Below are 18,256 nucleotides of genomic sequence, written 5' to 3'. Positions count from 1 at the left end.
GGTTTTTTTTTTAAATGTCTCCCGTTTTTGGCGGCCTCTGGTTCCCCGTTATCATGTTTTTAGGATAAAGACTTAGTTTACAAATATTTTTTTCATCTTTCTCTTTTAATACACACTCTCTCTTGTCCATCACTGTTTCTTGCTTCACATTTTCTATCATTCTCACAGCATTTGTTTAAATTTCATTCGCGCATTGCCTCCCATCCTTCGCCACACTTCTTGAAATATTAAATTTACGATTTACTTTCTATATTTTTTTTTACATTTCCTTCAATATTTAATTTAGTGATACTTTGCATAATACAATTTTACTTAATTTTTATCATACTTCGAGTCTTCTCCTTACTCTACATCAGTTCTGTTCCGCTTTATTACGTCGTTTACCATCTTGGTACAAAACCGCGAGAAAATGCGGCGTCTCTCGTCATCTTCCAAGAAAGAAGCAATGTTGCCGCAAATGAATCTCCTGACAAGTTGCAGCGCCATCTGATGGCAAATTATCACAATGGTTGCATAAAAACCTTATCACTGAAAAAAGCGTATTTATTTAAGTCGTATAAGCTAGGAATAGTCTCAGTAGTGTTTTTAAGTGTGCAATGTCTTCTTTGCCAATATCAAACAATTTCAATAATAACTTTCAATCAGGTGTTAACAAAATATGTGTATTGTAGGCTATAATAATCAATTTTCAATAATTTCCATCGACAATGCAGTCGCATCGACATATATTCTCATGGTTCAATAATAAAAAATTATAAGCGCCATCTGGTAACGATTTATAACAATACGGATAGCACCTCTTATATAAAAATATATATTTAACCAGAAAATAAATATGTATATTATATTTTACCTGACTGATTTTGATGGCAATAAAAAGTTTATATTAAAAAAAAGAAACTTGTTACTCAAATTTTGTTTCAACTTATTTTACAAAGATTTACCATATATGGTAATAATAATTTCGTATTAGTTCGTTGCTGACTGTTCCGTACTAATATATAAAAAGAAACTATTGTGGAAAACTGCCCCACTGAGTAATTGAGTTTTTTTAAAGGGTTTAATCAGGAATCAAATGCAAATTTGAACTACAAGTATTTAGTTTTTTATACTATAAATAAAGAGATGCGTGTTACATGTTTTAAGGGTTTTTTTTGCAAAGATCTATTATTTTCTAATACAAATCAACAAATCTCACTGCCGAAATAATCAAAATTTTAAAAAAGTTCCTTATGTTTAATCGTGAATTACTTTTTGGTTAAAATAAATAACTGAAAAATAATTGATTAAGTTCTATCCAAACTTGGTGATATTAGCTACAAATAAAACCATTGACATTAAATAAACAATGATACACAGCAAAGAGGTGTTTTAAGAACCAACTTATGTTTCAATGATCGTGCTATCATAAGATAAAACAATCAAAGGCTTATGGGTTCACAATTATTTAATTTTAATATAATAATATGATTTAAAATAGCGTTTTTCGTTATTGTTTAAAATTTATTTCAAACATTTTTATAGGTAGCAATTATTTTAATGCGTTCATTGCTGTCATAATTACGTTTGGTTATTTCAAATTAAGTGTAGATTTAACATTAATATTTGCTGTTATATTTCATTTTAATGATGGCAATTAAATTTATTTAAGAATTTTTGAATATTTATAAAGTGCCATAATTTATAAAAACTTATTCCGAACAGAAAAATATACAAAATAATCTGTAAATTTTGTAAGCTCAGTTATTTTAACTAAACGTTGATAGTGATTGTCAAACCCACCAGCAGATTTCTGAAAAGGCGTCTAAAGTATTACTTTTTTTGGATATAATATTGCAGTGTATCTTTAAAAAAATGTTAGCTTTGATCAATCGTATCCTTGATTGGATTAAAAGCTTATTCTGGAAGGAGGAGATGGAGCTCACGCTGGTCGGGCTTCAATATTCGGGGAAAACTACTTTTGTTAACGTCATAGCAGTATGTATTACCACAAAACAATGATTTGTATACTTTTCGCTTACTTGTGCACGACTCATCCTCAACGCTTACACCTCGAACGATTTTTTTATTACTAATCTCAAAACACCGGCACTCTTCAGTATAACTATACGTATTATAATATTTAGTAAATAATATATATTATAATAAATATTGTATGTTTTAGAGCATACCTACGTAATTGAAAATCGTGTTATCATTTCTATTTTTGTTTTGAAATTATCCTATCACTATTTCTATCAATACTCAAAACATTCATGCTTTATATCTCATATTTTATTATAATGGTAGTTTAATTTCTTATGTAATATTATTTTACTGTGTAACAAGTAATTATTACATATAATTAAAATATTAGAATATTAAATAACACATTAATATTTTGATTAAAGAAGGTTACAATACAATTTAGAGATATTTTATTAAATATCCATGAAAAATATTTGAGAATACAATAAAAAATCGAATCTGAAATTTTAGATTTTTTTTCAATTTGTGTTTGTCCCTTACAATCTTAAGATTTTTTACCTTCTTTATAATTATTGCACTTTAGAAACTTACATAAAATTTATATTTAACTTATCATTTCTATCTATTAGACCAAGTAGAGGTATTTTAGCAATTTTTTAGTGCTGTGTCAATTCAGTACTCATGATATAAAAGTGCAAGCATTTTGTATAGCTTAAATTTCTCAAAGTAATCGACCAGTAACACTATTTTGACATATTGTAGTTATAAATAAATAACTGTCATAATAATGTATAAGGGTAATTTTACTTATTCAAAAACAATAACAATTAAATTTTCTTTCTCTAGTTACATATATGAAAGCATTTTTATTATGACAAGATAAGCAAGCTATTGTATGATGAGTCATAGAGGCAACTAAAACTATTTACTTTGTTACAATGTTGCAGTGACAGCCATAAAAACAAAAGTATATGTTGGAATAAAACAAATAAAACAAATGTAATACTAAATAGGGTGATCTAGTAATGGTAAATAGTATGTTACATTTACTTTAAACAATTTGAGATTTGCAGTGTCTTATTAGTGCATAAACTGTTCAATACAATGTTTTTTGTAATAATTTATTTATGTGTTGGCTGTTTGCATATACAACCAAACAATTAAATAATATAATGTAGCAACCTCCTTGTAGAAAATACTTAACCTCTTTTGTGTGAGCATTTTGAATTTAGAATTACTTCCTCTATGAATAACAAGACAATCAAAGCATTCTTTATATTATATTACATCTGTTTAGAACCATTTGCTTATTCATTTGCCTACATATGAATATGGAGGCTTTGCAGTAATGATTGTATATTTTGGGTATGTTCTCAATGTGTCTCAAGGTGTATTAGTATAGCTATAAGTTAAACTAAGTTGAGTAAGAGTGCTGCTTCAAACCTCCACCATTTGAATAAGTTGGCTGCAAGTTATTATGTATGGGTCATAATGTAAATGATGAAAATAATAGAAAATTACTTTAAGATGTAATAATAAAAATCTGATGGTCAAACTGATTGAATTGATTCTTGGCCAGTGGCACCAAACAGTTTTTTTGTCATATCCCAGTTTAGCCTTTCTAAAATCTTTTGATAAAGCATACATAATTGTTAAAATTAAAAAAAATCAATTATTCACTTATGTGTTTATTGGTAGGATTTAGGAAGAAATCACTGTAAGTAAATTTACAAAATATAATGAAAAAACAAAAATCAAATTCTAAATCTGAAATCCTTGCCCTTGATACTTAATGCACAGAAATCTTTATATCATATTCCTATTTCTTTATTTATAATATTGAATCTAAATATAGTTAAAAATGAAAAATGTGCACAGTAACAATAGTTTTCTTGAAGGTTGAGTTTTGTGTATTTGATTTCTGTTTCCTCCGAAAATCATGAGTCAACTGAAAATATATATAATTAATTATTTACAACAATTATTTGAGAATTTGTCTTTAACATTAAATTTTGCACCGCATTCTAACATTGTAATTAAAAGGCCTAGAGCAAAAAAGTGTTTGTGTCATATTTCAAATTGCCTCCCTTAAAAATCAAATAGCCTCCCTGTGGTGCACAGGGCCTGCATGAAACACTTTCCCAGGCCTGCTTAAATACTGGCGATGTATGTCAAATGACAGTTAAGCAAAAATTTTGTCTAATATATAAAATTCTTGTGTCACGGTGTGCGTGATTGAACTCCTCTGAAATGGCTCGACCGATTTTAGTGCATCTTAGCGTGCATATCGGCCAGGGTGGAGAATCAGACATGTATTTTTTATCCCCCTGAATGTTAAGGGTGGTCCACCCCTTTTTATTTTTTTAAGATACAGCATACAAAAATACATACAACCCTAAATTTTCATCCCTCTACAATCAACCATTATTTTTTATTAGTTTTTTAATGTTTCCTAGAAATAACATACATGGCAAAACAACGTTTGCGGGATCAGCTAGTATATATATATGTGTACTTATTTACAATTTATTGTACACCAACATGACAATGGAAAAGAAATACATCTAGAAAGATATAAAACATGTAAAAGTATAGATAATAAACAAAAGTTCAATAATTAATTTGGAGGTGGTACAACAGGTGGGTTTATCGCTCAAGGCAAACCATAGAACCTTTGTCTTTTTACCAACATTCGGTTTCTAAGGGTGTATTTGAATTAGTTCCTTTAAATATGTCTAGGTACACTGAGTTTGGTTTGTACTTTCAACTCAGTGAAGCTATAAATAGTGAACAATAGTTAATGACAAAAAAAGGGGATGTTCATTAAAATCACTAACTTTGATTGACATTTTTATATGTTTAATTTATTAAATGCAATTATTAGGTAGTGTGAATAAACTACAATTATTATGTAGAATAATTTAAATTTAGATATATAGATAAGAAAGTCATTACCCACATATGTACTCATGTTACAATAGCAATTCATGTATTGAATGAATTGAATGAACATGTTCAATACATTATTCAATGAAATATATATGCATTAAAAAAGGAACAGGCATAGTTGGAATAAATTCCAACTATGACTGTACTTTTTTTATTCATTTCATGATTTCAAGAAGTATATAATATTTTTTTTATTTAGAATCAGAAAAAGTACAAAAAGTGGTGATAGTGATTGTATTTTTAAATGTTTAATTCTTTTTTTAATATGCGTATATTGTTGCCCATGACTCTTATTTAAATTTCAATCAGTCAATTAGTTGAGCATTCTGTTGTTGCTAATTTCGTTACCAATTCTTAATATACATTTATACATATATATATATATATAAATATATATATATATATATATGTATATATATATGTATGTATATATGTATATATATATATATGTATGTATATATGTATATATAAATATATATTTATAAATAGATTTTGTAGGATTTTGTATTTCTCTAGAACTAAGGCAACATAGCCTGATACAATTATGTGCTTTAACAGAAAAAAAAACAATAGTGATACAAATACTAGGGGGACTAGAAAGTAATGTCGTTTCTGTCGACATATTTTACACAAAAGCCATTGATTTTTACCACCATTGAAATTTTGTGTACTAGATGGGAAAAATTTGTTAATAAAGAAGGTGAATATATAATTGAAATAATATGTATGTCACATAAGGGGGCGTAGTCATTTTAGAATGGTAAGGTTAGGTTAGGTTTTCTTTCTCGTTCCCCTCCCCAATCTTTGAGAAGAACAGGTTAGTTTTTTGTCTCATTCATTTTTTTTTTCACTGTCCTTTTCCTTTTTCGTTCTCTATTATGATTCTTCACATAATCTATCGTTCCATTCTTTCATTACACAATTCATTCTATTTTTCTCTTTCGTTCTAATTCTTTTTCATACGTCGCCTTCTTATTTCTTTATTTTATAATTTTGTTTACATTTTTTCATGTTAGGCTAGGTGAGATGGCATAAGGTTGAAAAACAATATTATATAGTTTTAGAATTTAAAGTGAATAATAAAGTCTATTACACAATAATTAATTCATTGTGAGTGAAACTATACAACCTTGAATGTATTCGAACACTGTTGCTGCGTGTTGTCTGACAGAGATAAGCGGTTGCGTATGAATCAATACACCATCTGTACATTCAGCCAGTTTTATATGAGTTTGTAATGATCGATTTATCAACCGTTTATATGTATTAAACCGGGCTGAGTTAGTAGTAGGCTCGTGTCAGATCAGAGTGCGTTTGGTAACTTCCTAACCATGTATTTTACCTTAAATTGTGCACTAAAACACTGTCTCAATGTAAGAGTGTGTTTCAGTGCCATGACCTGATTGGTAAACCTACACTCGCGTATAATGAATGAATTTAAGAAAGAAAAGATGAGAACGTAATTAAAAAAGTGTGAATTATTCTTTATTCCCCGATTGTCCAAGATATGGGGAAGTATGCCAGACCCCATAGAAACGAGGGTCAGAAAAAAACTTGATCTCTCTGGACATCGTTGGAAATCTGACAGTCAGTTAACGTACCATGGGAGGGTTTTGTTCGAGATTTTTCCACGAGATAGAATTAGAAACGTGGAGTTCCGTAAACGAATGGATCTAACTGGTACAGTCCAGCATATGGGCTAGTTGAAATGGCATTGCGCTGGAGGCCTTAAATTTCTAGAGAGGAAACCAGGAACAAGCAAAAGTAGCATAGGACATTTAATCACAAGATGGACTAGGTCAGAGTTCCCCAAACTTTTTTGTGTCGTAGACCACTTCCCATGTTTTTCCGTGTTGGGTAGACCCCCTACTTACCTGATATTGATTTCCTGCAAATTTCTAACTGTAGTGAAGTTTAGTGTTAAAAACTTAAAGTAAAAACACATGTTAATTTATACATTTATTAATTGAATTTACTATCAATGTATGTGCTGAGATCCACTATCATGGACCCCCGTTTCAATTTCATGGACCCCCAAATTTTTTTTCGCTGACGTAGACCCCTTGCAGGTTGTCATAGACCCCTAGGGGTCGATATAGACCACTTTGGGAATCACTGGACTAGATGCAGACATCCAACTGGTACTTTTAGCAATCTATGGAGGAAGCCTTTGTCCAGCTGTGGGCAATTGTCAGATTCGATAGTGTACACGAACATTGGATTTAGTGACCCACTGCCCATCAAGGTTGTATCAATTTGCAGTGCCGATTTAATATAGGAACGGATGTGGTCCGATGTAAAAATAAATTTGTCGCCGTATGAAGTTATTTCTTTGGCCCCAAGGATATTCTACTACCGACAGGCAACTCAACAGTTGTTCTGTTAAATGAAATTTAACAAAAACCATGTAAATTAGTCAAAAAACCAAATTAAAAGCATTTCGTTCAAATAAAAACTCTAAGACTAAGGAAAGAAAGGTCTAAGATATCTTGCGGAACATTATATGTGTAGCTACTACTGCTGCATAGCGGAAGTAGGTATATATTAGTCCATTTCTTAGTTAGGATGGACTTCCGCAAGGTAACGCCCGAATCTATTAGATATTTAAGAATATATAAGACATATACATATATATATATATATATATATATATATAATCTATACCAGAGGTGGACAACCTTTTTTATCAACGGACCAATTAAACTTTTAAAATTTTTTGGCGGGCCGCACATTTAAAACTTATTTATAATATACAAAAATTTAATTTTATAACACATTAAAATAACATAATTTTATTTTAAAATAAAAAAAAATTATAATAGAAAAACGAATGTACCTGAAAATTTTATTGAGAAATTTTGCAACGTTTTTTCGATACAAGCGTATATATAATACGAACGCGGCTTTCTAATCGTGCGTCGCTCAGTTTTGATCGGTGGTTATTATTAATTAACTGTTTTTGTTTAGCATGTACCGTAATTTTATTATAAATAGTTTTATAAAACAATATCGATGAAAGAAAGTTCATAAAATAAATTCAATTTTAGAAATGTGAAATTAAAGTGTCTGTTTATAATATTAAAATAATCGGTTTTTACTACATTTTGTACGAAATAACATTTTTTATTTTTATCTGTATCTCTGTTTATTGCGGGTAATATTTTAAATGATTTTGACAGGACTTATACTGGCAGATAATGTAATAATTTTACTTTAATATTAAGCTATAATTATAAATAAAGCAAAATCGAAAGAAATCGTGCACTGGTTAGGATTTTAATGTGTAAAAAAATCATGTATCGATTATATCTATTTATGATTTCAGTCCGGACAGTTTAGTGAAGATATGATACCGACAGTCGGCTTCAACATGCGAAAGATCACCAAAGGAAATGTCACCATTAAGGTTAGTCTTGATCATATTTTTAACCTTGCGGTCACGTACCATATTTGTACCTCATCTGCAAATCGTAAGTCATCTTTTCCATTACCCACTCATATAATCACTCGTGATATTACTTCATCAACTCACCTCAAGAGAAGGAGGTCCACTCAAGTATTTATCAGACTTAGCGCACCTTCTATTCCTGGTTGACGTAGAAATTGATCTGCCCCAAGTCTACCAGAAGTCAAGAGGATCAAGAGAGCCAGTAATCACAAGTGTAGGAAAGTAAGAAAAGGATCAATATTTAGCCACTTCCGCACATGCAGTGGTAGTCGTGCAATGAAATGCACCGCCCGCCAGCCGGCTGATAAATGCGCATGCTGCAAACAATGCGAATTACACAACTACCACCGTTAAATCACTCAACTCGTGTTTCACCCCTCCACGGGGAGTTATGCTACACCGATTAGTGCCAAACACAGCGAAGTACAAGTGTAGAAATTTAGCCCCCCTATGGCAGGTCTGGTGTTTGATTTATCAATTATAAATCAGCCGTGGAGGATAGTCTTCTGCCGTCACATCTTTCTGATTTCACAGCTATGCAAGACAGATGCTTCTACGAATTTCCCATTGCTCAAATCTCTGCCCTGGGCCAGAGGAACGCCTCAATTAGGCCATGTAGTTTCGTCTTTGACTAAACCTAAGTGACCAGGTCAAGGCTACTGACCCAAAACAATGGTGGGAGGGTAAAGCTTAGACCACATGCACTGAAGGGGATCCAACCAGTGGCTCTATCTTGAATTACCTTTACATTTTTGTGTTACGGGTGTTTTAAAAAAAAAAACGTCGTTCTGTATTTAAAAATGTTTTATAAATAACTGATAAATGACTCAATTAAATGTTGTAATAAATTAATTTCCGTTCTAGTTAAGAATTATATGATTCATCTAAAACTGAGACGACGTAATCAAACACCGCAACGAATAATTGACGTTATACTTTGGTGTAGGCAATTTGTATTATTCATTCAATAAATGTATAAATGAATACCATTTTTGTATGCTTAGAAAGTATTTAACGGCGACACGCTTATTAAAAAAAAAATTGTTCCGAATTTTAAGTTGCCAACCCTGGATTATAGAAACCAATCATGCAAAGATTCGGCTCCGATACCTTGAATCGGTTTTATTCTTCTTAACCCTTAGTAGCCTGATTTACAAAAGTAATTTTTTTTAATATTACTGTGCGTGCTTGAGGATCTAGATGAAGGGAAAAATAGATTTTTTTTTAAATTCGTTGGAAAGAATATTATACAACAGTAAAATACGTACAGCCAACCTATAAAAAAACTAATAGTGATGTGAACATTCGGCTTAAAAGATTGGTATCAAAATTGAAACTCTAAGCTATTAAGGGTTAAACGTGGGGGCAATTGTCTGGTGGGACTCTTCTAGTAATGTCTCTATCACCGAGACACTTCAAGGACAATTCTGAAAGAGCTGTGACATGATATTCACTCTTGATTTTCTGTATGGTTGTCTTTTTCTTCTTGGTCGTTCATCTTTGCTTAAGGTCGCGCCTGTCCTTGAAAGCCTTAGTACAGGATTCGAACAATTGCTACAGGTAACCATGACCAGCCATTCCGAGTGCCTCTGTTATCGTAAAACTGGTTACCCTTACAAAGTCCGCCCTTCAGCCTGTGATCGCCCTATTGCATCTCTTTCCTTATATTTATCATAAAACCAGCCTTTCGAAACTCTGGTTGCCTCCGAGCGGTATGGTCACAGTAGCCCAGAATCCGCTTCTGGTATAGTGAAGAACCTGATACTGGATTTTACATTAATTTGTTTTAATACATGTGTTTATATCGAGCTGGTTCTTTATTTTGAACGTCAAACTCAATAACATGTTTTATTAAGTGTGATAGTTGATATAAAAATATGTTATGGTATATTCTGCGTTATTCCAGGTGTGGGACATTGGCGGACAGCCTCGGTTCCGTTCCATGTGGGAGAGGTATTGCCGAGGCGTCAACGCTATTGTGTAAGTTTCTTTGTATATCTACGTACAGAGATTACCAAATATACAACCAATCAAAATCCCTGCTTTACGACCAATTACAAGTGTCGTTTGTGTGAGAGAGACGGGAGATGTGTGCGACAGAGAAAAGCCTGGAGTTATTACCTTGTAGAGTTCAAAAAGAAAAAATAAATTACTCTAGCATATTTCAGAGTGATCACTTTATACAGGATGTTTTGAAATAGAATTAGAATATTTAATAAATTTAAATCACTATGTTTTTTTTTTATATCTGTAGAAATTATTATGGGTTTCATTTAATAATGTCTACCGGTAATTCTTCTTTTTAATCTTCTACGCATGTAACCAGAACCGGATCACCGGATGTTTCTTTATTGGTATGAGTGAGATGTGTGGATGGACTGGGCGCAGGTACATGGTGGACGCGGCGGACCCGGACAAGATCGAGGCTTCGCGGAACGAACTGCACAGCCTGCTGGAGAAGCAGCAGCTCACCGGCATCCCAGTGCTGGTGCTGGGCAACAAGCGTGACCTGCCGCACGCGCTCGACGAGCACGGTCTCATCGAGCGCATGTAAGTGCCAGGACCTCTCCCACTATTACCTTTACTGCACCAGCATTACCACAATCACCATCACTACTATCTCCAGAATCTTCACCATAATCTCTATTACCTTTAGTCTACTACCACCACCGTCACAATCACCATTACACCACTGCTATCATTACTACCAACTTGTTTTTTTTATTCTCGTTCCTCTATCTTTGAGAAGGACGGGGTCGTTTTTTGTCTAATTATTTTTTTTTCACTGTTCCTTTTCATTATCATTGTCTACTATCATTCTTCACATAATCTATCGTTCCATTCTTTCATTCCACAACTCATTCTATCTTTCTCTTTCGTTCTAATTCTCATTCATACATCTCTTATTTCTCTATTTTACAATTTTGTTTACATTATTTCACATCTTTATTAACAGTTTTTATGCTTACTCTATTACACTGTCTTACTTGATTATTTGTGCAACATGTTTAACTATTAATTTACGAAAACTGAGAAACGATTTCTTACTTTTGACATCTTATAAATATAGAGGCGATGTTTTCCTCATTTATTTTTACGCCCAATCGGCATTCGGAGTTTTTCCGGAGTCCTTCGAATGCGGGACATTCGGCTATACCAACTTGTTAAATCACCTTTAATACCGCCACCACAATCATCATTACCTTTACTGCAATACAACCACCACTCCTTCTACTACTACCACCAGCAAAACAACCAATGTTAACCTTTACTATTGGGTGATATTAGTTATTTCTGATTCGAATTTCAGCAAAACTCCGAACATAGCCCTCTCCATTGCTCTCTGGGTGATTTTGAACGTTCTTATAAGATCCGGCGTAAGCGCAATTATTAGACTAGCAAAGATAAATGTGGTCTCGTTTATGGACTTCGTAGTTTGAAATTAAGAATTACGCAAATATTTAATAAAACTATCTCTTCCACCGCCCTTGTGTCAGAATGCTAAGCGAGTATTATCAGCGAGTGATAGCTCAAGCCCAGGACTCTTCGTGAGGTCCTGGAGCTTAGTCACTTCATGGAACGTTCACCGAAGCGATCTAAGAGCACGGCGGCCTCCCACTCCGCTACCACCTTCTCCATCACTAGCAACACAATCATTATTAACCTCTACTACAATAAAACCAACACTTACACTACTACTACCAGCAACTTTAGTACTACAACTACAAAAATACCTTTACTACATACAATGCTGGCATTTTTACTACTACAACTATCATCATCTATGACTACTGGCATCGTCTTCTGCTATTCCTAACATTATTTTAAACGGTTTTATTTAGTTCGTCCCGTACGGAATTTATTTGGATCAAAATTAGAAATTGAAATTTAAGCACCTTCCCGTTGTCAGATTGATCTGAAATTTGGTACACACATTTAATTTAGATGACAATACAATATAATAAAATCAATAACATTATAAATCTAAGATGGCCGCCGATACAAAATCGCGGATTACATATTTTTCCTTAACTCCCTCAATATGGGTATCAAATGAAAGGGCTACACTAGCAAAACACGATGATTATGTCAAAATTTAAAATTCAAGATGGACGCCGTTCCAATATGGCGGACTAGGTACATATTTTTCTACAACCACCACAATGTGGGTATCAAAAAACCGTTTAACTTAAAAGTTTTTTAAATGTATTTACTATTACCTGTACTATTAATTTTGCTTTTACCGCTGCCATTATTGGTACGATTATTTTTCACTGCGTTAGTTCTTCTATCTTAAGTGTGTTCTGACGTTTGACACGAGAATGCGTCACTTATCTACACTTGTCACAACATCTGGCCGTTCTGTGACTAAGATCATTCAAGTCAATACAGTCCATCTTTTGTTATCCAGGTCAATCTACTCGACGATATTTACCAGTATTAGAATAAAAACATTTATTTATGCTATCTAACGGCGAAAGCTTTATTTTTTTTGCATAGGAACCTATCAGCGATTCAGGATCGTGAGATATGCTGCTACTCGATCTCGTGCAAGGAGAAGGACAACATAGACATCACGCTGCAGTGGCTCATCGCGCACAGTAAGTCTGGCAGCGCGCGCTAGTCCGCCCCCCACCACCGAGCAACGGGCGACGGGCCTAACCCGGGGACTCCCCGACACTCCACGCAAACATCGCGGGGAATATTTCACTTCTTTAGTCTAGTTAGCGCGTGATACCTTCGTTGAATTGGAAATTATTTAGGGACAATAGATCAATCGATATTTTGTAATTAATGTTACGTCACCGCCAAATCAAAAGTCAAGATGGTTAGCTCATTGTTTTCGTGTTTTTTTAAATAAATTGACTAAGTCCGCAGTTGTATATTCGCCAGACCTCGTTTGACGGTGTGCTGTGGTATCTGCTCTCTCTGTCTAATTCGCACGGGGCTGCGGCTTGTCTCGTACGGGGTTACGCAGTGTCCTGTACGGGTCTGCGGTTTGCCCCATAATGGCCTTTGCAATGAACCGCACGGGATTGCGGCTTGTCCCGTACGGGGCTTTATTGTGTACCGCACGTGACTGGGGCTTCGTATTCGCCGATGTCACGAGGTCCTGACGTGAGCCGCACTGGTCCAAGCATATGCAGTTGTTCTCCAGTTGCGTTTTTACAACATATATGCATTGGCTGTACAATTCGCCGAAAAAAAATTTTTTTTTATATATATATATGTGATTAATTTTGGCTGGACCTATTGTTAAATAACTAAATTATTTGCTATTTTTTTTATTTAAATTACTGCGGTGTATACGCTCAGTCGGCTTGAAGCAACCTCAAGTGTTCTTCGCTTCAACACGGAGCTACATGGCGGCATATTTTAATTAGTCTAGAACATAAGTCGTGGTTTGTGCCGATGCACTCTATTCGCGTGTGACAATATGTCGTGTTCGGATATATCCATGGACATGAAACTACGAATGTGCCAATGACATTCGAAAGCGGAATATTGACACATGTTAAATAAAAATTGGAATCCCAAATATAGCAACTAATAGATTATCTGTGTAAAAATTACGAATATTTTTTTTCTGTTTTCGATTAATATTTATTTATTTAATTTTATATGTGAAAACGAAGGTTACTGGTGGCTATAATGCGGATCGTGCGAGTACTATGTTGTATGTTTAGATGTTTCCGATAGCATTAGCATTATATATACTTATCTCATATTGTTAGCTAAAGAATAAGTTAAAAAAAATAATAATGTCTAATTAAATGTGCCGTTTGCTGTATATAAGATGGCAAAATTAAAATTATATTTATTTTTTGTTAATATGAAACGCAGTTCGCGGGATATTCGAATTTTTCGATGTTATATATCGCTTAATCATATTTCAAATTGAGAACTGCACTTTGGAATTATTTTTATTTAAAATGTTTAGGCACTCATAAAAACTGGCACTTGATAATGCATATTTTGTTTATATATGGTATTAAGTTATATTTTTATTGATTATTAAAAGAAATTTTATAAAAAGCGGCTTGAAATAGGTAAATAGTAATCTGTTTAAGATTTTTTTTTTATTATCTATGGGCTGCGAGTACTCTGTGGAGCTGTCAAAAATGGCGGGCTCGATATGTATTTGACAGCTTGACAGAGATTCGCACATTCATCCAAAATGTCGTCCGCCAACGGATATGTGCTACTCGATTCACACAATGTTATAAAAGAGATTGAATTCGTTTATTGGTGCGTTTTTATCACTTTTCTGTAAGATATTTATCTTTTTTTCTATGATAAAGACACAAATCAATATAGTGGTGATGAAGAATTATTAAATTGTGTTAAAAAATAACTAGTCTCCTCTTATTAAAACCTTTATCTGTTTATTTATTTATATAATATTCTTTATTGTACACGTTAAGATACATTTAATAAGTTTTACAATAATATACGAAAAGGTATAATGGGCGGTCTTATCACACAAGGCAATCTCTTGTTTAAAAACTGCGCAGTCGATAATTTCCTGTAATAAAAACTCTTAAATAGGAACACAATTCATTTATTATTAAAAATTAAGTGTTGTCCTCTGTAACACTAAATATTACAGTACCCGGCGATAAATATTGCACATCGACCTTTGGAAAGAGAATCTGTTAATTTCGGCTTCGTAGAGCACTATCTCTGTCGCACACTACCTATGTGACGTTTTGTCAGTCGTGTGACGAGAGATAACGCTCTACAAAACCGAATTTGTCCGATTGTCTCTTTCCTAAGGTCGATATGCAATATTTATCGCCAGGTACTGTAATTGTATATTTAAATTATTTTTTATAATTTCAACAATCTTAAGCTTTCGAAACTTGTACTATTAAAAGTTTTATAATGAAACTATATAACAAATTTTTCTAGATTAAAAAATTATATAAAACAAATGAAATAAATTATTGACAAAATATTACATTAAGCAATTTTCATCATTAGTCAAGATCTCAATTAAAACCTTTTACAATAATAAAATCAATGGATTTACAATAAATCTTTCACTTAAAACTTATCTAAACAATTCATAATATGAGAATAATTTGCTGTAAGTAAAATAATTTTTAAATATGAAAGTGTAACGTTAAAAATATTTTTTGGTATTCAATTTTTAATACAAATAATAAAAAATACTCCGATTCTATAATTCATTATACTAAAAATACGAAATATTTGTCGTTTTAGTCTATTTTAGCCCACTGGAAGATATGCGTCATATGAAAGTCACATAAGCAATATACAACCTCTCGAAGCCCTTGCACCAGGTCACTATGGAACTGCAGCCAAGTAATGTATCTTGGCTGCTTAATTCGATATTTTTACTGGAACCGAGTTTCCCGTGAGAGCCTTCTAGCTAAGTTACGTAAACAAGGCTTAGGCTCATTGCTTTCTGCGCTCTAAACTTTCAAGCGGGGAAATATTTGCTATAAGGCAATGCAGGTGATTTTAGTCTAAACACGTTAGCAAGGAAGGTGATAGCCAAGAGTGATCAAAGGTACACATATGAACAAAGAGTATTTACGCGACCTTGAAACAACGGCAGCGACCACAACACTGATGGCATCCGTATTCAAACGCTCGAAAATGATTTAATATATATGTATTGTAAGCCAGTAACCAGCAGTATGGATGGTGGATGGTACAAGTGTCTCCAAACTAAGGAAGGCTGTTAACCAAGGCTTTCTCCGCACGCATATCCATGGCTGTGACTGGTAACAACTCGCACACTATAGTTGCCTTTTAATTATTGAATATTGACAGGAAGTCGGGTATCTATAGGTTGAAGTGTGGTGGGTGTGATGGGGTATACGTGGGTCAAACTGGTAGAAATTTTAACATTCGTTATAAGGAGCATATTTCCGCGTATAGGAATGATCGCCCCGAAAGATCTCATTTCTCTAAACATTTATTGGAGACGGGACATAGTTTACCGCACGGTCATTCCTATGACGTGCTGCATACCTGTAGCAAAGGATTGCGGATGGACGTGTTGGAACGGTTAGAAATAATAAGACACGCGGGTATCTGATCTATATTCAACGAACAAGTCAATGTTTCCTCCTTTCCATTATTGCAAGTTTGCCGGGGGACTCGGTCGGGGTACTCGTCTGTTACGTGAAATCACAAATATAACTCACGCGTAATAAAGGGTATAATTAAAAATAGCCCACGTGATCGGTCACGTGACATTAAGTAGTAGTGGGGGAGGAGGTGGCATATAAATAACAAACGGCGACGGACTGAGCTCACTCTGTGTTTGGCACTAATCGGTGTAACATAACTCCTGAAGATGCCCCGTGGAGGGGTGAAACGAGGGTTGAGTAATTTGGCGGTGGCGGTTGTGTGATTCGCATTGTTTGCCGCATACGCGTTTATCAGCGGGCTGGCGGGCGGTGCATTTCATAGCACGACTACCACTGCATGTGCGGAAGTGGCTAAATATTGGTCCTTTTATTACTTAGAATGGACTTCCGCGTGGTAACGCCTGATTCCATTAAATATTATTGAATATTATCACTAGACGCCCTGTTACAATTTGCTTTTGGGTTTAAAAAACGTATTTACACCATCGCTCATATATGATGCAACCACACTAAATGTCACATCAGACAGCTTCTGATAAAATTCCGATTCTTTGAATAGTTTTATTTCGTACGGAGTAAGGAACGCTAAGATTAGTTTTTCCACATCATTCGCGTCGATGCTGTCGATCACTTCTTTCAACTTCTCCATATACAACTTCTGTTTAGTCGGTTTCAAGTTCTCTATAAGATTATTCTTTTCATTCCAGAAGTAGGGTATGTTTTTATTTTTGATCGCATCGTATAACTCTTGGAGCATAATTCGAAGAAGTTCAGCGACACTTCTTCGCCAATATTCCTTGTTATCGATATTATAAGCTATATTATTTGCGACTTTCCAAAGAAACAATGTCTTAATGTAGTAGCTTGGGATTGCCTTCATGAGTAAAGAATTGCGCAGTTTTTTCATCTAAAAATAAAAATATAATAATTAATTATTATTATTAGTTAAATAGACTATTTGTTTTATAAAAAAAATTATTGTACAAAAGTTTAACATGACAAATAAATATCAATCTTTTGGTATTTATGAAAAATAAACCATTTGTACGACTTTCTACAATTAATTCGTCTATCAAACAATATGTACAAATATTAAGTATTTATTCCACACTTCTGAATTTGAAATATTTTAACATTAAAGGTATCTATCTTCATATTATAAAGCAGGTGCATCAGGCGTGCAGATGGTCAAACAACAAATTTTTCGCAAGTCTCAAATGAATAAAAAAATATCAAGAATCCAAAAAGGTTAAATTTTCATATAATATTTTGGAAAAAAAAATGTCCATCTAAATCAGTGATACCCAAAGTTGTCTATATAGATCCCCAGGGGTCTATGACAACCTGCAAGGGGTCTACGTCAGCGAAAAAAAATTTGGGGGTCCATGAAATGAAAATGGGGGTCCACAATAGTGGATCTCAACACATACACTGATAGTACCTGTTCACTTACATCATACTATCTTATAATATCAACACATTTACATTATTTATAAAAGTACCTATGAAGTAAAAAAAAATATTATATATATTTATAAAATTGTGTAAGTTGTAGAATGTTGGTATTCGCTTTGTGGTCGCAATACATTTTGAACTTGTAAAAACCTGAAAGTTGCAATCTCAGAGCTTCGCTACCTTGCACTGACTTGTTCAATTCGTCACTCTATAAATACGAATGTGGGACAAATACGTTCATTCGTTTCCTGAATCTTGAAAAGGAAAGTGCTAAGCAAATATTTTAAAAAATATAAACAGATAGTATATC

At 33.4% G+C, this 18,256-nt stretch overlaps 1 protein-coding gene across 1 annotated transcript; it reads left to right on the top strand.

Moving 5' to 3' along the window:
• The first annotated feature begins 1,775 nt into the window (after positions 1-1,775).
• Positions 1,776-14,720, top strand: Arl8 (ADP-ribosylation factor-like protein 8). The gene is made up of 5 exons (XM_068774088.1): positions 1,776-1,977; positions 8,243-8,323; positions 10,272-10,345; positions 10,754-10,915; positions 12,866-14,720. The coding sequence occupies exons 1-5, from the start codon at positions 1,855-1,857 to the stop codon at positions 12,987-12,989; spliced, it is 564 nt and encodes a 187-aa protein (XP_068630189.1). The 5' UTR covers positions 1,776-1,854; the 3' UTR covers positions 12,990-14,720.
• The last annotated feature ends 3,536 nt before the right edge of the window (positions 14,721-18,256 follow it).

The sequence above is a fragment of the Battus philenor genome, unplaced genomic scaffold, assembly GCF_028537555.1.
Source record: "Battus philenor isolate CCGP_79_NKW_IND1 unplaced genomic scaffold, ilBatPhil1.0.hap1 SCAF_7, whole genome shotgun sequence".
Taxonomy (NCBI): domain Eukaryota; kingdom Metazoa; phylum Arthropoda; class Insecta; order Lepidoptera; family Papilionidae; genus Battus; species Battus philenor.
Note: the sequence above shows the minus strand (reverse complement) of the source record. Positions and strands in the feature narration are given on the sequence as shown.